Raw genomic sequence first — 18848 nt, 5'->3', positions numbered from 1 at the left:
GCAGTCTTTTGCTATGACAAACTGTGCTGGAATGAATATCCTTACACAGTTGTCATTTTATACCTGTATATACAGATACCCAAAGAATAAGTTCTTAGAAGTGGAATTGCTAATCAAAGGGAATGTGGATTTTAAATTTAAATAAATATTGCCGATTTTCCACCAAAGAAGATGCCCCAATTTATGGTCCATTAACAAAGTATGAGTACCAAAACTTTTTGAGCTTCTAGTCAGATCAGTGAAAAACTTTTCTCACTGTCATTTTAGTTTGTGTTTCTCATTGTGAATTAGACTATCTTTCATATGTTGACAAGCCATTTCTATTTCCTTTTCTATGAATGCTCTACAGTCTTTGCCCATTTGTCTGTTGGGTTGTTGGGTTTTTTCCCTTATTAATTTGTAGTAGATCTTGCAAATATTTTCTTCTTATTTCTCTTTTGATATTCTTTATTCTGGGCTTTTTTGGAGAGGTCATGCAGAAATTTGTTATAAGGAATTCAACTTTTTTTTTTCTCCAGTTGGCTATCTTGCTGTTCCCAAATACTTTTAAATAATCCATCTTTTCGTCACATTTTCTTCGTGATGTTAAAATGTCACCTTCACATTGGATTAATTTAAATAGAGAACTACAGTAAAATCATTGCTGTGGTCAAAAAGCAGAATGTAAAACTTATAAACATTGACAGTGTAAAAATTGAAAATGTAAAAATAATAACGTAACTAGAAAAAAGTAGGGGTAAGAAAGAAATGTAAATGTACTAATTTTCCTGCTTTTCAGGGTAGATGGTCAATAAATTCTTAAATTGAAAGTCTTTTTTAAGTAACTCTTATGTCTTAAAGCTTTTCATAATTTTTTTTTTCTTCCCTTAACTTTAGAGGACCCTTTAGGAACTGGTAACTCTTGGTGAAGAAATTATAACTAATGTTAAACAATTATTTTACTTCAGACACTTCTAATTCTATTAAACTCAAATACACCTTAATTTAATAGATTATTCTTTAAATTACCATGTGTAATAAGTTTCTCATGTAAAATTATTTCTGGGTATCCATCATTCTGAGAGAGTGAGAGAGAGAGGGAGGGAGAGTGTCTAAAATGTTATTTCATGACTTAATATTTATTTTTGGATGGTGGAATTTTGAGTGATTGACTTTCTTTTATGCATTTCTCTATTACTTAAATGTTAAAGTAAACATATTTCCAAGAACAAAGAAAGCATTCTTTGAAAATGATCTGAGAACCTTTTAACTGTATGGGTTTAGAGAACAGTGAGGGGATGGGATTGCAGGCAGAGAGAACGAGAGCTAAGACATGCAGGTGTGAAATGCACGGCACGAGGCAAGAATGATTTAGACGTAGGATGCGTTGCGTGGGAAGGAGGAGAATGAGTGACTAGATTGGAACCTAGACATTCAAGCAGGAACCCCCTGTAAAGGGTCAGACTTTACGATGGAGGCAGTGAGATGTTTTTAAGATGTTGAGTATATCAGCTTTAAAATACTTAAACAAGTAAGCGTTTAATTACCTCACGCAATAAGAAGTCCAGGACATTGGGAAAGCAGTCCAGTGATGTAAGCAGCTCAACAGCTCCTCCTGTCTCCCTAATTTACCCTCCTTAGTATGTGGCTTTTGTCTTCTTGGTCACAAAATGGCTCCCCATCTCCAGGACTCAGTTTTATTCCTGGCAAGAGAAAGGCAGGGCACAGAGCAAAACAAGCGCCTTCTTTTCTTGTGTCTTGCTTTTTATTCTGGAAAACAAAGCCTTCCTCTGGGGCTTCTGCCTGTATCTCATTGGCCAGAACTATTGGTCATGCTATTAACTGCAAAGAAGGGTGGAGTCCAACTTCTTTTACTTTCTACTGCTTACAAGAAAGGAAGGTGAGGAAAAGAGGTTGGAATGGAGGATAAATGGGCCACAGTGTCTGTCACAACAAATGATATGGTCAAATAAGTGGTAGAACACCAGAAAACAAACCCCCAGATAAAGAAACCTGGGTTGCAGCTCTAGCTCTTCCACTGTTTAGCTGTGTAAATCACTTAACCTCTCTGGGCCTAAATTTCCTCACCTTGGAAATAAAAGAATTGCTAAGAGTTATTCCTGCTCTAAAATTCAGTATCCTAGGTTACAGCTTGAAGTTTACTAAAAACTGATTTGCTCTTATCTAATTGCAGGCACTGGAGTAGCAAAATAATTTACTTTCTCCCTTTCGTTCTCCTCTTGAAATATGCAGGCTACGCTTCCTTCTGGGAATGGTGTTTCATTTTCAGAAAGGACTCTGCATAGGAAGAGATATTTTATAAAAACGGGAGCAAAAGCCACAATTCCCCGGACAGCAAAGTCAGGGTGAAGAACCACAAGACATATAGATTTTTTTCTCACAGTGGTCCTGCTCCTCTTTTATATCTGTTTAACTTACAAAGATATTAAATCTATTCCATCATCTAAGGCTACCACATTACGTCTCATTTTCCCAATATCTTCAAATTATAATTTCACATAAGTGAATTTTCCACATAACTGAAACTTTTCCTTTAAAAAACAAAATTCCCTCCTACTCTTGATCATTTTCTGTGGTAATCTTGTCAAAATATATGATGTGCTTCTCTGCCTTCTTGAAGAAAGTATAATGAATATAATTTCTCTTCTTGATGGTTCAGAAACAATAGCATTTCACGAAGTCTTGTAGTATAAAAGGACTGTATGAAGAGCATTTGCCCCTTTGCAAACTAGCCCACAAACCTTGGTTCTTTCTTATTTGGTTGGTTGGTTGGTGTATTAATCATGGACTTCCCCTCTCTTTACTGTCAGGCAGTCAGAGAACTTTCAAAGGTCTCTTCTTTCGGCAACAAGTAACCCTCTAACAGTTCTCAGTCCTTTATTCTCCCGCTTTTGTTCCCTCTTTCTGAATGCTGTAGACTGAGAAACCAGGAAGCCAGAATATCTTAGAGATCGTTGATAATATTGAAAGTGAAGCCCGTTTATACCAAGAAAAACTGAAGGACTTTGGGGCGGATATTTTTACTTCTCAGAGACCCTTTTCCCTTATTTCTGGTTATAGAGCTCTGTAAAGAGAAGATAAAGTTGCCAGAATTCTGACTTCTGGATATATGGAATAACTGCCATATTTTCAAGCATACACTATATATGACCACAGAAATAGAAAACAAAATATACACAAGTCTGGTTTTTTTTTTTTGCGGTACGCGGGCCTCTCACTGTTGCGGCCTCTCCCGTTGCAGAGCACAGGCTCTGGACATGCAGGCTCAGCGGCCATGGCTCACGGGCCCAGCCGCTCCGCGGCATGTGGGATCTTCCCGGACCGGGACACGAACTCGTGTCCCCTGCATCGGCAGGCGGACTCTCAACCACTGCGCCACCAGGGAAGCCCTACAAGTCTGTTTTTAAAAGGGTAGCATAGGGTGGGGAAGAGGATTGAGGCAGATTATAAGAAGAATATTCTATACTCTGCATTCTTTTGCTTATTATGTAGTTTCAGATTTGAAAGTCACAAGCTCTCAGCTACTATTTAAAGTTCTAGTCATTGTCACTACTTGTATGGTAAAGTAAATCTCAAGAATTCTCGAGTAAATTCTAGGACAAGTCCACAAAATGGGGCTTGAGGAAGAAGAGAAAAGCATAGTTATTGCTCTATGAGATTTATAAAGATGACAGGCTACATGAAATGAAAATCATATCTTGTTATTTCTTCAAAATCCACAGAGCTGTTTTATGTCTATTTACTTTTGTATCTAAATCTAGCACCTAAAAATATGTCTCCTCATTATCAGTTTCTGTTTTTTCTCCTCCCTCAATTAGCATGACTTTGTTCGACGAGACCGGCCACTACGTGTCCTAATTGACCTCATACAGAGGACAAAAGATGCTGTTCGTGAGCTAGATAACCTACAGTACCGGAAAATGAAAAAAATCCTTTTCCAAGAGACACGAAATGGACCCTTGAATGAGTCACAGGAAGATGAAGAAGTAGGTTGAGTTTATTTTAGCAGGCACTTATAGAATGCCTACTATGTGAAAATGTTCTGGACTAGCGCGCTATGAAAAACACTTTGGGGAATAACAGTGTAATTGATGTTCTCTGCCTTAAGAGACATGCAGAGTTGCAGAAGAGACATTCATAAAATAACTCTTATATAAGGCGAAATATGAAAAATGCTGTAGAGGGAGAGCACACGGCAGGGGCCATAGTGGGGAGAGAAAAAGTCATCAGCTGGTGGGGATTAGTGAAGAGGTGGGCCGTTTCTGACAGGCAGGCCTAGGGCATTTTAGACTCAGGGAAGTGCGGTGCTTTAGGAAGATTATCCTGGCATCAGAGTGTAAGATGGATTTGAATAGGTAACATTCTGGATAATAATCCATGCAAGAGGCAGTAAAGGTAGTGTCTATGGGAATCAGGGGAAAAGGAACACTTAAGAAACACTGTAGAGGTAGATTTGATAATACAGTGCTTCTCATTGACAGTGACAGATGAGGAGGAATTTACGGTGACTCTGAGCATTTGAGCCTAGGTGACTAGAGTATGTCAATATCAAGAACAGAGAAAAAGAACCGAGGAGAAAGAGGAGGTTAAGCATGATTTCAGTTTGATGCCTACTGAGTCTTAAGTTCCTGGCATCATATGCTACTGACACAGTGTACAGATGGAGGTTTTAAAGGAAGATGACTTTCTGGTTTCTCATTCAAATAACTTAAGAAGGATTGGTCGAAGGGAAGGGTAATGACAATTGGGACACCTGAACGGAGATATCTAGCATTTGGTTGGGAAATACAGATCCAGAACATAAGAAAGAGGTCTGGGTAAAGGATAGTTGGATGGGGGTCAAGGACATTAAAATGATGATGAATCAAGGAGCTGAATGTAGAATGAGACGAGGGTCCATGCCACATAAGAAGAGGGAGACCTGGTTGATAAAGGCGTCACAGATGTTACTGAGCGTACACAGCTTCAAGGAGGGAGCAGCCAATACCATCAGATGCCACAGAGCAGTCAAGTTACATAAGGACCAAAAACAGTGTTAACTGGGTTTTACAAGTAGGGCCTTCTTGATGACCTTAGTAAAAGTAGTTTTACAGGAGTAGTTCGGATAAATAGTAGATTACCATGGGTTGTAGAATAAATGGGAAGTGAGAAGGCAGAGATAGCGAAAGTTAGTTATTTTAAGATTCGTAAATTTGGCCAAGAAGGAAAAGTGACAAAGGGCAGTAGGTAGAAAGGTATATACATATAGGGCAGCCCTCTTCATATTTATATGCAGAAGGAGAGGAGCCAGGACAGAGGCATTGGAGATAGAGGAAAGAGATGCAGTTAAAAAAGTAGGATCTCAGGAAGTACATAACAGTAAGAGCATTAGTGCAGGGATTAGCCTTGAAGAAAAGAGAGAACTCCTCTTCCTCTAAAAATAGATTAAAAGATAGGAAAAGAATGAAGAATGAATTTTAGTTTAGCTTTTTAATATAAAAGAAAATAAAATTATTTTATCAATAATTATAAAAATGGAATTAAGAAAGCTGAATTGGAATATAAAGTCTCTTGATTGCATATATACAAATGAGCCCTTTTAATTGGGAAAATAAATCTATTAAAAATATAATGTATTATCTATCATTTTAAATTACCCAAATTACCTTTGTCAGTGATTCCTTATATTACCATGGCTAAGTAACAATTCATTAAAGTTATGTATGTACAGCATGGTTCTTTGAAAATAGGGGTTTTTTGGAGCTAAGTTTCTTTAATTATATTATTTAATCTTGTATCGAAAGATATCCCACTGTGATGGATAAATTATATGTTCTGATTATTTTATCACTTCTCAAATAGTAGTCTTTGGACGAGTAGTGATGAATACCAGTATTACTTGACAGATATATTTAATAAGATTACAGAGGTAAGCATGATAGAATTGCCTGAGGGAGGCAGAATTTAATTACCTGTCCAGGACAGTAGAATTAATATCCCTGCTTAGATATGAAGTTACTCAGTAATGACTTGCAAAGGACCATATTGTTTGTCAAATCTCTGAAAGCTCTCTTCACTCGCTTTGAGTTTCAAGTGACGACTGCGGTGTTTGTAGATATCCTAGAGGTCCCCTGTTCAGTAGCCTGCGGTCTTTCCCTAGCACCCTGATGTTCCTGAAGGTCTCTCAGAAACCTGGCCTGGTTCTGATTACCGAATAGCAATACAATAATATGATAGTCACATATCAGAGGAAAAGTCGCATATGACAGAGGAAAGCCCTGGCATAGCAGCATTTGGAGCCTTATGACCCATGCCCAGAACAGCCCCTGTGGAAGGCATAGAAGTGAATTGAAGGTGTCAGAAAATGGTAGGGGAGTAGTGGAGCCACTACATTAAAAGTTTATCCTTGCAGATTTGGCAGAAAAGCAACTTGGCACTGCAAAATTGAGTGTACTTAATAGCTTAGTCAATGGATTGGTACTTTATCTCCAGTCATTTTTTTTTAACCCAAGTGCCCCATTTTTATAGGACAGCGAACATGGAACCAGCCTGAGCAGGGAATTGGACAGCCTGGGCAGCAACCATTCCATCCCAAGCATGTCTGTGAGCACAGGCAGCCAGAGCAGCAGTGTGAACAGCATGCAGGAGGTCATGGATGATAGCAGCTCGGAGCTTGTCATGATGCATGATGATGAAAGCCCAGTAAATTCCAGTTCCTCTGTTGTGCACAGGAAGGTAAGTTTCATGGTCCCCTTCACAGCACTAGGCTTTGCCAATCATAATGAAGCCAGCTCAGGTCACTTAGCATCCAGATATTTTAGTTCCCCTTTCACAACTGAAATGTGGGACTCAACCTAGCACACGATAGTTCTTTTATGGTAAAAAGATAATGTAGGACTAGGCAAGTTGTATCTGTGCCTATTTCTTTTATTATTATTTATTTATTTATTGGCTGCGTTGGGTCTTCATTGCTGTGCATGGGCTTTCTCTAGTTGTGGCGAGTGGGGCTACTCTTTGTTGCAGTGCATGGGCTCCTCATTGTGGTAGCTTCTCTTTGTCGCACAGCATGGGCTCTACTCACACGGGCTCAGTAGTTGTGGCCAACGAGCTCTAGAGCACAGGCTCAGTAGTTGTGGCACATGGGCTTAGTTGCTCCATGGCATGTGGAATCTTCCCCAACCAGGGCTCGAATCCTTGTCCCCTGCACTGGCAGGTGGAGTTTTAACCACTGCGCCACAAGGGAAGTCCCTATGTACTTATTTTAATAAGTATCAGTGATCACAGTCTAATTCCAGTAGGTGAGCAAGTTTAAGAATTTTTTTCACTATTAAGTGTGCATTTTTCTTGGGAAAAAAGGAAATTGAACAGGTAAAGATGGAAGGCATGAGAAAACATATTGGTGCCTAGTCATGAATAGTGGAGGGATTACATTTATTTTCTGAACTGATTAACTTATTCATTTATTCAACAAACATTGGTGGGGACCTTTATTATCTGGTAGGAACTATGGTAGGCCCTGTGGATACAGACAAAACAGACATGATGCCTTCATGGAGCTTATTATCTGTGGGGGAGAGTAAGCAAATAATCACACAAGTAACTTTATCATGTAATTATAAAACTTGTTCTGGGTAAAAGGAGGACTTAATCTAGCAGGGAGTAGGGGAAAGTCTCCCCAGTAAAGTGACATTTAAGCTGAAACTTCAGAAACAAATAGAAGTTAGCTACCTTGGGGTGAAAGATTGGGGTGAGTCAGGAAGCAGCATGTACAAAGGCCCTGTGACAAAAGGAACTTTGTATGTTCAAGGAAGAAGGGAAGGATCTGAGAGATTAGTTTGGTGAACTACATAGAAAGTGAATTGAGACCAGAGAGACAGCAAGGACCCAGATTATTAGAAAACCATAAAAGCATTTTGAGGAAAGGAGTGATAGCATGCAGATGCGGAAATCTGCTAAGAGTTCAGCATTGTCAGCTGTCCTTCTTTGAACTTGGGCAAGTGGTCATGTATTTGAAAGGTTGAAAAGAAGGTTTTGCTGGGCTCTCTTTTTGGAAGGAGCTATCATGGATGCTGATAGAGATCGACTTTTTCCTTTCCGTTACCTCTGGGGCTCCGTGGGGATAGAGAGCAAAAGAAGAGGAATTCTGTTGGATCTTTTTACTCCAGGACCTCTCAAATGAGCACCCAAAATTAGACGAGAGACTCTACTGGCATAATCAACAAGAAAAAAGACGCTGGTCTTGAACTCATTGGGGGTTTTAATTTTAATTTTTACATGCCAGTATAGAGCTTTCTTGTAATAATATGGGCCTTTCAATACTTTTTTCTCCTTGGTGTAATCAGCTAAGAAAACCAGATGTTAATTTATAGTCTGAAATATCAACTGAGTAAAAGGGCAACCCACAGAATGGGAGAAAATATTTGCAAATCATCTATCTTATAAAGGATTAATATCCAGCATATATAGAGAACTCCTAAAACTCAACAACAGCGAAAAAACAACCTGAATCAAAAATGAGCGAAGGGGCTTCCCTGGTGGCGCAGTGGTTAAGAGTCTGCCTGCAGATGCAGGGGACACAGGTTCGTGCCCCGGTCCGGGAAGATCCCACATGCCATGGAGCGGCTGGGCCCGTGAGCCATGGCCGCTGAGCCTGTGCGTCCGGAGCCTGTGCTCCACAACGGGAGAGGCCACAACAGTGAGAGGCCCGCTTACCGCAAAAAAAAAAAAAAAAAAATGAGCAAAGGACTTGAATCAACATTTCTCCAAAGAAGATATAAAAATGGCCAGTAAGCACATGAAAAGATGCTCAACATCATTAATTATTAAGGAATTCTAATCAAAACTACAGTGAAATACCACCTCACACACATTAGGGGATGGCTACTATTAAAAAAAAACATCATATAACAAGTGTTGGTGAGGATGTGGAGAGATTGGAACCCTGGTGCACTATTGGTGGGAATGGAAAAGGGTGCAGCCACTGTGGAAAATGGTATGGTGGTTCCTCAAAAAATTAAAAATAGAATTACCATATGATCCAGCAATTCCGTTTCTCAGTATATATCCTAAAGCATTGAAAGCAGGGTCTCAAAGAGATTTTTGTACACTCATGTTTATAGCAACATTATTCACAACAGCAAAGAGGTGGAAGCAATGTAAATGTCCATTGACAGATGAATGAATAAACAAAATGTGGTATATATGTACAATGGAGTATTATTCAACCTTTAAAAGGAAGGAAATTCTGCCATATGCTACAATATGGATGAACTGAGAAGACATTATGCTAAGTGAAATAAATGTGCCAGTCACAAAGAGACAAATACTCTATGGCTCTTAGGGTACAGAATCATAGACAGAAAGTATATGACTACCGTTGGTAGTCAGAATCATAGACAGAAAGTATAATGATGGTTACTAGGGATTGGGGGAGGGGATAAATGGGGAATTGTTATTTAATGGGTACAGAGCTTCAGTTTTACAAGGAGAAAAGAGTTATGGGAATGGATGATGGTGACAGTTATACACCATTATAAGTGTATTAGCACTGAACTGTACACTTAAAAATAATTAAGATGGTAACTATGTGTATTTTACCACAATGAAAAAAGGAAAAAACTATAAGCAGGCTAGAAGAATAGAATATATTATATATAAAAACAATATTAAATAATGGTATCTCTTCATGAAACCCATTTTAGTCCTATACCTGAGCTTAAAATTATATTATCTTTATTTCTCACACCAGTCAGAATGGCCATCATCAGAAAATCTACAAACAATAAATGCTGGAGAGGGTGTGGAGAAAAGGGAACACTCTTGCACTGCTGGTGGGAATGTGAATTGGTACAGCCACTATGGAGAACAGTATGGAGGTTCCTTAAAAAACTATAAATAGGACTACCATATGACCCAGCCATCCCACTACTGGGCATATACCCTGAGAAAACCATAATTCAAAAAGAGTCATGTACCAAAATGTTCATTGCAGCTCTATTTACAATAGCCTGGAGATGGAAACAACCTAAGTGTCCATCAACAGATGAATGGATAAAGAAGATGTGGCACATATATACAATGGAATATTACTCAGCCATAAAAAGAAACGAAATTGAGCTATTTGTAATGAGGTGGATAGACCTGGAGTCTGTCATACAGAGTGAAGTAAGTCAGAAAGAGAAAGACAACTACCATATGCTAACACATATATATGGAATTTAAGGGAAAAAAAATGTCATGAAGAACCTAGGGGTAAGACAGGAATAAAGACACAGACCTACTAGAGAATGGACTTGAGGATATGGGAAGGGGGAAGGGTAATCTGTGACAAAGCGAGAGAGAGGCATGGACATATATACACTACCAAACGTAAAATAGATAGCTAGTGGGAAGCAGCCGCATAGCACAGGGAGATCAGCTCGGTGCTTTGTGACCACCTAGAGGGGTGGGATAGGGAGGGTGGGAAGGAAGGAGACACAAGAGGGAAGAGACATAGGGATATATGTATATGTATAACTCATTCACTTTGTTATAAAGCAGAAACTAACACATACATACACACACACAAAAAGAAATTTTCTGTTTTAATGAAAAAAAATTATATTATCTTTAAACACAATAGAAGTCAATTATTCAGAAGTTTCATTATTTGTTGGTTCACTTGAATTCCTAAAAGTTTTCCACTTATGAACATATATAAAGTAGGATCTTAAACTCTCAATAGAAAGTTTTATATAGTAGACTATAGGAATGAGGAAACTAGTTTAAAGTTCTGTCTGCCACTGTTAGTTTTATTTTACTTTGGACAAGTCACAAACCTCTCTGGGCCTAATTTTCTCCATCTGTAAAATAAGGAGTTGTTCTGTATGATTTCCAAGGTCGCTTCCAGCTCTGAAATTTTGTGCTCAGGAGCAAGCTTCATCCATGCCTCACTCAGGACAAGGTGTACTTTTATCTCCTACATTATGTATTTGGATTCCACTTAAGATTTCACTTTAAAAGGCTTTTTTTCCCTAAAAGCCAGTGCCTGGATCAGTCCCTTCTCCATGTAGATGCGATGGTAGCTACACTGTATTACGTGTAGGTATGGGTAACGTGTTGCCTGTGGGATTCTCCAGGAAGCAGAGCTGAGATGGTTTAGCACAGCAGGATCTTGTTTTGTTTTGTTTTAATTAGGAAGTCCCTTTGGGGTCAACACCTGTGGGAGGGAAGAGAAAGAAGCAGCACTGGGCAGAGGGCAGAGTTGAACCGAGATGCATTCCAATGGCAGCCTCAGCCAACCCCTCCAGGGAACTCTGGAGCTAAACTGGGCCAGAGTGGCCAGGGCTAGATCAGTCATTGCATATGCGGAACCTGGGAAGGGTGCAGACTTGGACAAGGCTGCTCTCTCTGCAGCCTGTAGGAGAACTGACAGCCAAAGACGATTGCCGACAACAACTCCTTCCTTTAAAGGGGGATCTGGGCGGTGCATTTCTGGGTCTGTTGTAATTTGTGACCACAAAGAAAAAAAAAAAAGCAATCAGTACTGTTTTATGAAACATTTTCCAGTTTTGTGTTTCTAGAATCTTAGAAAAGCCTATACATCACTAAATTATCTTTTTTTTTTTTTTTTTTTCTTTTTGTGGCACACGGGCCTCTCACTGTTGTGGCCTCTCCCGTTGCGGAGCACAGGCTCCGGACGCACAGGCTCAGCGGCCATGGCTCACGGGCCCAGCTGCTCCGCGGCATGTGGGATCTTCCCGGACCGGGGCACGAACCCGTGTCCCCTGCATCGGCAGGCGGACTCTCAACCACTGCGCCACCAGGGAAGCCCAAATTATCATTTTATAAACAATGTTCTACCCATTATCTCATTATCCTATTTTATTTTCTTTTAAATACTTGTCACTATCTAAAATTATATTATGTACTAATTTATCTATTATTTCATGAGTAGAGTGTAAATTTCATCATGGCTAAAACTATACTTACCTTGTCCTGCACTGTATCTCAACACCTAGAACAGTGCCTGGCACAGCATAGGCTATAAAATGAATAAGTAAATAACTATGGAATGAATGAGGAACAGACAAAAAGTACCCAGTGAATGAACTAAATACCAGATACTAAACACCATCCTGTTTTGGTTCAGTGAACATAATGGATTAAAATGGTTAAATAATATTAAATATCTTTATGGTTTGAAAGATTAAATAGATTTTCTCCAATAATAATACTCTAGACAATAAGAACATGCTTAATAAATATCAAAATATAAGAATAAGAGTGGAGGATTTTTTTACCCACCCTTGACTGTTACAATAAAGACTGCAGACATATCCTAAATTAGTTAAATCATATATATGACCAGATGACCATTTTATATAGGAAGTAAACTTACTTTTAAAGGCCATGTGTAACTGGTAAGGTCATGGTTTGCAATTAACTGTTCTGCATCCAGAATAAAGATGCCCTGATTTTAAGAGGACAGTTCTATCACAGATCAAGTCCAAAAAATATAAAGTGGGACACTGAAAATTTTCCTTTAATATCAGGATTTCAGGTTGCTTCTCTACAATCTTTGCCTCTACTCTGGTCTTTCCCAGGCCCTGAAGGGATCCTAATCTAATCTTCCCTTTGAGCAAGAATGATTTGATAAGTCTAAAGGTATATTCTGACAAAATAAACTTTAAGCACTTATTTCTTTTCCTCTTGCTAGTGTTGCCACACTGCTTTTTCCAATAGCAAGAATATCACCTCATCTCTAGACTGTTAGCTCCTCGAGGACATCTCTCTTCACGTACCACCTAGATGGGTGTCTGTCACATAGTAAGCACTCAATAAGATGTTTTGTGAACTAAAATGAAGATGAACTTTTATAAGACACAACTCTACACCTCAGTTCTTGATTATTCACAAATGAGTCCAGGGCAAACTCTTAATCCAGATTAGTTTTTCTAGGCTGCCTCTGAGCCTCCACCATACACCTTAAAACCATTGGGTGTACAGCAGTAGCAAACAGATTTTAATATCGTCCTAAGCAACAAAGTCTATTTTTTTAATTTGTCAATTAAAAGTTATACTTTTATTTTGTTTAAGTCTAAAATCAATTACTGTTACTTGCTGCTGCCTTCTGTTAATATAGATCACGAGACTTTAATATATTAAAACTCTTTGTTTATTAATCAATTTGTTGTTTCTAATATGCCTAATGAACTCTAGTCATCATGGCCCTCTTTTAGAGATTATTTTTAAAAAATCATTCTCTTCTAACTCCTGAAGCTTTACTTGACCCTTCCTATTAGTCAATGTTAGTGGGGTTTTCTTTTCCCCCTTCTTTAAAAATAGAACAGCTTTCACCATTTTCGTGGGAGGAAAAAAAGAGAAATGTCCTTGAGGGGATAGGATGTTCTAGTTTAATTTTCACTTGCTTCAGTGGCCTTTCCTGTTATTTTTGCTGAAGAGAGGGGCAGGTTCTTTGACTCAACTCACATTTGGCAGAGTAAAAGTAAATTAACATATGAAGGCAATGTTTCTTAAACAGAGCAGTCATACAAAACACCTCTCTATAGTAACATCTTTATCCTCAGCGTTCTGCTAGTCATTTTCTCTCCCCAATAGCTGTCCTTCCAGGTGAAGATATCCTTTTCCATCTTCTCGCCTTCCTCTGGCCCCAGCTTTTGATAGCTCTACCTGCTTAGGCAATCATTTAATCATTTTGAACAAAATGAAAGAGATGGTGGGTTTGCTGATCCCTTCTCCACAGCGTGAAAAGTATGGGAATCTATAAAAAGACGTCTTGTCACCAGAAAAAAAGCCATTTTTAGACCCGCTTCCCCCCCATCGGCCCCGCCCCGCCATGTAAAGGTGTGCTTGTGTGTGTGTCACTGTTTTGCGACTTCCTTAGAGTACAGGGTGGCAGGTTTTTATGAAATACAAATTTGAATTCTGTTAAATAATAACAAAGAAAATGTCATTTCTCCAGAATCTCCTCAGACCTATATTCTTGAGCTTATTTATTCAGCAAACTTTTTTTTTGAATGCCCACAAAGTATCAAGCACTATGCTAGGTGCTGGGAAGACAGATTTTTCAAACCACATTTACTCTGCCTTCAAAAAGCTCACAGTCTCAGGGGCTTCCCCGGTGGCGCAGTGGTTGAGAGTCCGCCTGCCGATGCAGGGGACACGGGTTCGTGCCCTGGTCCGGGAAGATCCCACATGCCGCGGAGCAGCTGGGCCCATGAGCCTGCGCATCCGGAGCCTGTGCTTCACAACGGGAGAGGCCACAACAGTGAGAGGCCCGCATACCACAAAAAAAAAAAAAAAAAAAAAAAAAAAAAAAGCTCATAGTCTCATACAAAGGCGAGTATAAGTATGATGAGGAGTGTGATAAAGGTATACGAAAAGCATAACAGAGTCCAGTAGAGTGGTTTCCAAGGTTAATTTCAAGTTAACCTAGAAACTCTGAACAAGTGACCACAATATGAATCCTCATTTCGGAAGCATAAATAGTCAGACATTTAGGGAAAAACTTCTAAATAAAAGTAAAGCCCTTTGTCCAGGGAATAATAGTAAAGTTTTTAATCTGAAGAAGTTTTACTTTTTATAAAGAAAGGACATTATAAATTTACCAGGTTAACACAGACTTACTTAAAACTGGTCCCCAATTCATATTGGTATTTCAAAGAGCTATTTTGTTCGTTCCTGGATGAGAATGTTTTAAGGATAAATTATAAACAAGTCATATATTTTGTCTTGGTAAGGTAGAACATGATATTTGTTCTTAAACTTCTGAAATCATTCTTCAACATCAAAGAAGATGTTGGTCCTCTCATCAACATTTGTAAATCATATGCAGCGGTGCTTAACTGCGTAAAATAGCAAATTCACCCTTTCCAGTATTGATCTTAAAATGTGTTCAGGTCGGAAACTCTGGGAGGCAAGTATAGTCATTTTCAAAGGGGCTGCTACTCGAAGGGGTGATGTAACCAACAGACCACATACCCAGTAAAGCTGATAGTTTAATTTGTTCTTACTTGCTTCTCAATTCACATTGCCCTCATTTTTAAATTGCTTCATTATTTAAGTCGTCTGCAGAGTTTTGAACTTGTTTTAAGCAATGGTGTTGAATATTTTAAAATTTATTTCCCTATGCACCTGAATATCCACTGTTAGACTAAAATATTGCCTAATCCTGTGGTCTCTTGTATAATATTTGGAGACTTAGTGTTGGTGATCTGTTATGAAGCTAGTACAAAAACTAAGAAATTTTTTAATAAAATTTTTTTTTAATTTTAAGGAGATGCAAGGGATTATACTTTTAGCATTAGCATTATTTATTATATTTAAAGTAGATTAAAATTTTTTGACCTCTTCTCTCAGACTAACTTCTAAAATAGCATTATTTTTTAAATATACCTTAGTGGGTTATTTAATTAAGCTACATGTCAACTAAAATCACTATGGTCTCAAGTTTTAATTTTTCCAGTGTATTCCAATACCCTTGAGTTTAAAAACTTAGCAAATATAATGTGACTTTTAATTTGATAAGCAGGGTCCTAACCTACAAGTGTTAATTTTTATCTGAGAGAAAACTAATATTAAAGTTATACATATTTGCATATGAATGTGTTTTGTTTTATTCTGTTATGTGAATAGTGTGGATTCCACAGGTTAGCTTTGTAAATCAAGTTACCAAATTTGAAATTTAGCTGCTGCCACAGCATTGAAGAGCTCCCTCTGAGTAAGTACACTTAATGTTAGCTAACTAATACTCACCAAAACTCTGACCTATAAAACCACAGGCCTCTACCTAGCCTATCTCTTCTGATTGCTAGCATTTAGAAGCATCTTGCTTTTCTGGGATTATAATATTAAGTAAGAGCAATTTTGGAGTTAATGTAATTTATTAATAAATATCCAGCAATATGAATGGTAGTAGATCCCAGTGCCTTCCTCTCTAGAACCTTAAACCTAGATGCATAAATCCCACACCTAATCTCTCTTTGCCTGCTGAAATAAGAATTTAGATTTCCCAGGAAATAACGTAGAAAATTTTAAATTGACCTATCAAGTATTTTTTTATAAATTTCAAAAATATGGGTTGAGATGCATTTTTAATTTATAGCACTGTCTAATAGAACTTTCTGCAGTGATAGAAATTATCTGTATCTGCACTATTTCACTGTGGTACCCATAGTTAGTGGCTAGCTTGAAACACAGCTGGTGTGACTTAGAAACTGAATTTTACATTTTACTTAATTAAAATATCCATGTGGCTAAAGGGTATCTTATTGGACAGCACAGCGGTAGAATATCCCTTGAATTTGATATATATGCCTTCAGTGGCGTTAAAGGTCCCTTCATTATTTGAAAGCAAAATAGACCACAGTACAGTAAATTTAAAAAAAAATCTCTAAATATAGACGTAATGGTAAATACCTTCCCAACATTCTGAAGCATTTTAATTTTATAAAAGGGAAAAGAAAATCAACCCAATGATGAATTTAGTCATGGGTCTTCTCTTTTACATAGAAACCTGGATGTAAAATTTAATTTTCCTCAAGGAGTTTATGTGTTTTGACTTTTCAGCATTTTACACTGTATAATAAAATTTTGTATTTTTGAAAACTCTTTAATTTTGTTTACTGATGAAGAAAAGAGCAATTATAAAAAATTTCAAATAGTTATGGACAAAATGCAAATTTGACTTCTCACAATGGTTTCTCCTAAAACCCTAGGGTAGTAAGAGAATTAATTTCTCCTTCCCTGTGCTGAACATGTACTATTTGAAAATCCCCCATGGTTGTACATGTTTCTGAGCTATTAATTACTACAGTATCTTTTTTTCTGAAAGGTTAGTGCTACTTACTGACTGGCCTCTCCATCTTTTATCGAGCAAAGCATTGCGCTTTGAAAGCATTTACCCCTTTAAAAGTCATTTCAATTGCATTTAAGAAACATCCATTATTATCTTTCCAAGGAATGTTATTTTTCACTGGGCGTTACAATACAATTAATCATCTTTGCCTGTCAAGAAGCCCAGACCTGATTAAATCAGTCAAGGACATTAAATTCTAGCTTTACTCACTCTGGTGACCATACCGACACTGAGTTGAGGAAGAATTTGTGAAAGTATCATTTTGTTAAAATTGTATGCCTGTCTCTTTAAATCTAAAAAAAAAAAAATCCTTTCAGAAGCTGTAGAGAGAAGGTGCTAGAACTGTGTACGATCATGACTGGAAAGCAGGATCCCTCAGTGACTGCCGAATCTTCCCAGCACAAGATAGAGAGGCAGTCCAGCACAAGCCTACACTGGTTCTAGGCAGAACGATGATCCTACCGAACAGATCTCAAATAAAATTAAATTGAGAAAGCAGATCTTTCAAGGGAATGAGGCGGAGGCTCGCTTTTATGTTAAAAGCCACCAGCATCCTCCTTGCTAGACATGGACATGACATTTTTAAAGGAATTATTTGGTTACAGCGTTTTAAGCAAACTGTTCTAAGGAGTCTGTACATTGCCTTGTTTTTTCTATTCTTTTTTTCTTTTGCATATATGTAATTCTGGAGGTAAAGAAAAAGCCTGCCAGGGATTCAGAAGGCATCCCACTAGCGATCAGCTGACATTCCTAACTGAAGGCTGCAATGTGTTGCTTATTCATTTTGTACCGTGGGAGCTGCGGGGACTAGCAGAGAGCTAAACTATGCATTTCAAACAGCAGTGCTTGTGCAGAAAGAGGGGTGAGAGAGAGGCAGCCGGCGAGGAAAGAGCACAGCTGGACTTTCTCCTTGTTTTTATCCATTTCTGCAGGATCATGTATTCATAAGGGATGAGGCGGGCCACGGCGATCCCAGGCCTGAGCCGCGGCCTACCCAGTCAGTTCAGAGCCAGGCCCTCCACTACCGGAACAGAGAGCGCTTTGCCACGATCAAATCAGCATCTTTGGTAAGCAAACACCCCTCTACCCACCTTCCCTTCCTTCCCCTCCTCCCCATCTGGCAGCCTCTCGCCCTCCCTGAGCCTCTCTGGGCTTCATGGATGGGAGGAAAGGAGTCAAGAATGTTTTCTCCCTCCTAATAATTTTATTCATTTTAGAAAAAAATCTGTTGGCATAGCAACCTGATCTCAGATATTTTAGCATTGTCTACGGCATGGAAAAAAAACCCCTTTGTGTGTGTGTGTGTGTGTGTGTGTGTGTGTATTTATATATGCTGTATGTGCAAAATAAGAGGCCTTTGAGATGAAGTTGCTAGTCTGTCCAATTTTGTAGAAGCTGTTTGTCTTTTCATTGAAATAATAATGCTAAAAAATATTTTAAAGGTATTTGGTGTGTGTGTGTGCAGAGCACTATGATTCTTTTTGTATAGATACCTGTGTGTATTGTGTACACACACATCAAAAGATAAAACACAATTTTTTAAAAATATATGGTTGCTGGCTAATGTATATAATTGTAGGAAATAAGGTACTTGCTTCCCAGGGATGGATTGCTGTTTCGTCTGGTTCATTCATTTATTTATTGCAACAATGGTAGTGGCTGCACTTCCCCGTTTAACCCCTGAAGAATTTCCTGGCACCGATAAAGCAAGAAGGGCTTTGTAGGAGACGGTAGGGATGGTTGTGGAAGAAAAGATACTGTAGGATCCTTCAGCATTTTTACTATTGCAAATGTGATTGCTGGATGCCCTTGTAGTAGCAAAAGGGGTGTGTGCTGGAAGAGTTAGTTTTCATGCCTCCGCCCCTTGGCCCCCCACGCGTGCGCGTGCGCACTCACACACACACACACACACACACACACACACATCGTTTCATCCTTGGCACTCTAAACTCTCTTTAATCATTTGCTTCTGAATATCACTTCTCAGCCAAAAAATTATTGAAATATTAGT

At 38.5% G+C, this 18848-nt stretch overlaps 1 protein-coding gene across 3 annotated transcripts in view; it reads left to right on the top strand.

Annotated features, from left to right (window-relative positions):
- Positions 1–18848, top strand: part of TAOK3 (TAO kinase 3) — a 187376-nt gene that overhangs the window by 136580 nt on the left and 31948 nt on the right. For 2 of the 3 annotated variants that reach the window (XM_030860399.2, XM_030860400.2), the window contains 3 exons: positions 3819–3986; positions 6508–6714; positions 17770–17904. In XM_030860399.2, the coding sequence (XP_030716259.1) occupies positions 3819–3986; positions 6508–6714; positions 17770–17904 (510 nt within the window). Of the gene's footprint in view, positions 1–3818; positions 3987–6507; positions 6715–17167; positions 17529–17769; positions 17905–18848 lie in introns of those variants that run through there. The other variant, XM_060310402.1, reaches the window with a different exon arrangement.

Source organism: Globicephala melas, chromosome 13 (genome assembly GCF_963455315.2).
Source record: "Globicephala melas chromosome 13, mGloMel1.2, whole genome shotgun sequence".
Lineage (NCBI taxonomy): Eukaryota > Metazoa > Chordata > Mammalia > Artiodactyla > Delphinidae > Globicephala > Globicephala melas.
This window is presented reverse-complemented; position numbering and strand designations above follow the sequence as displayed.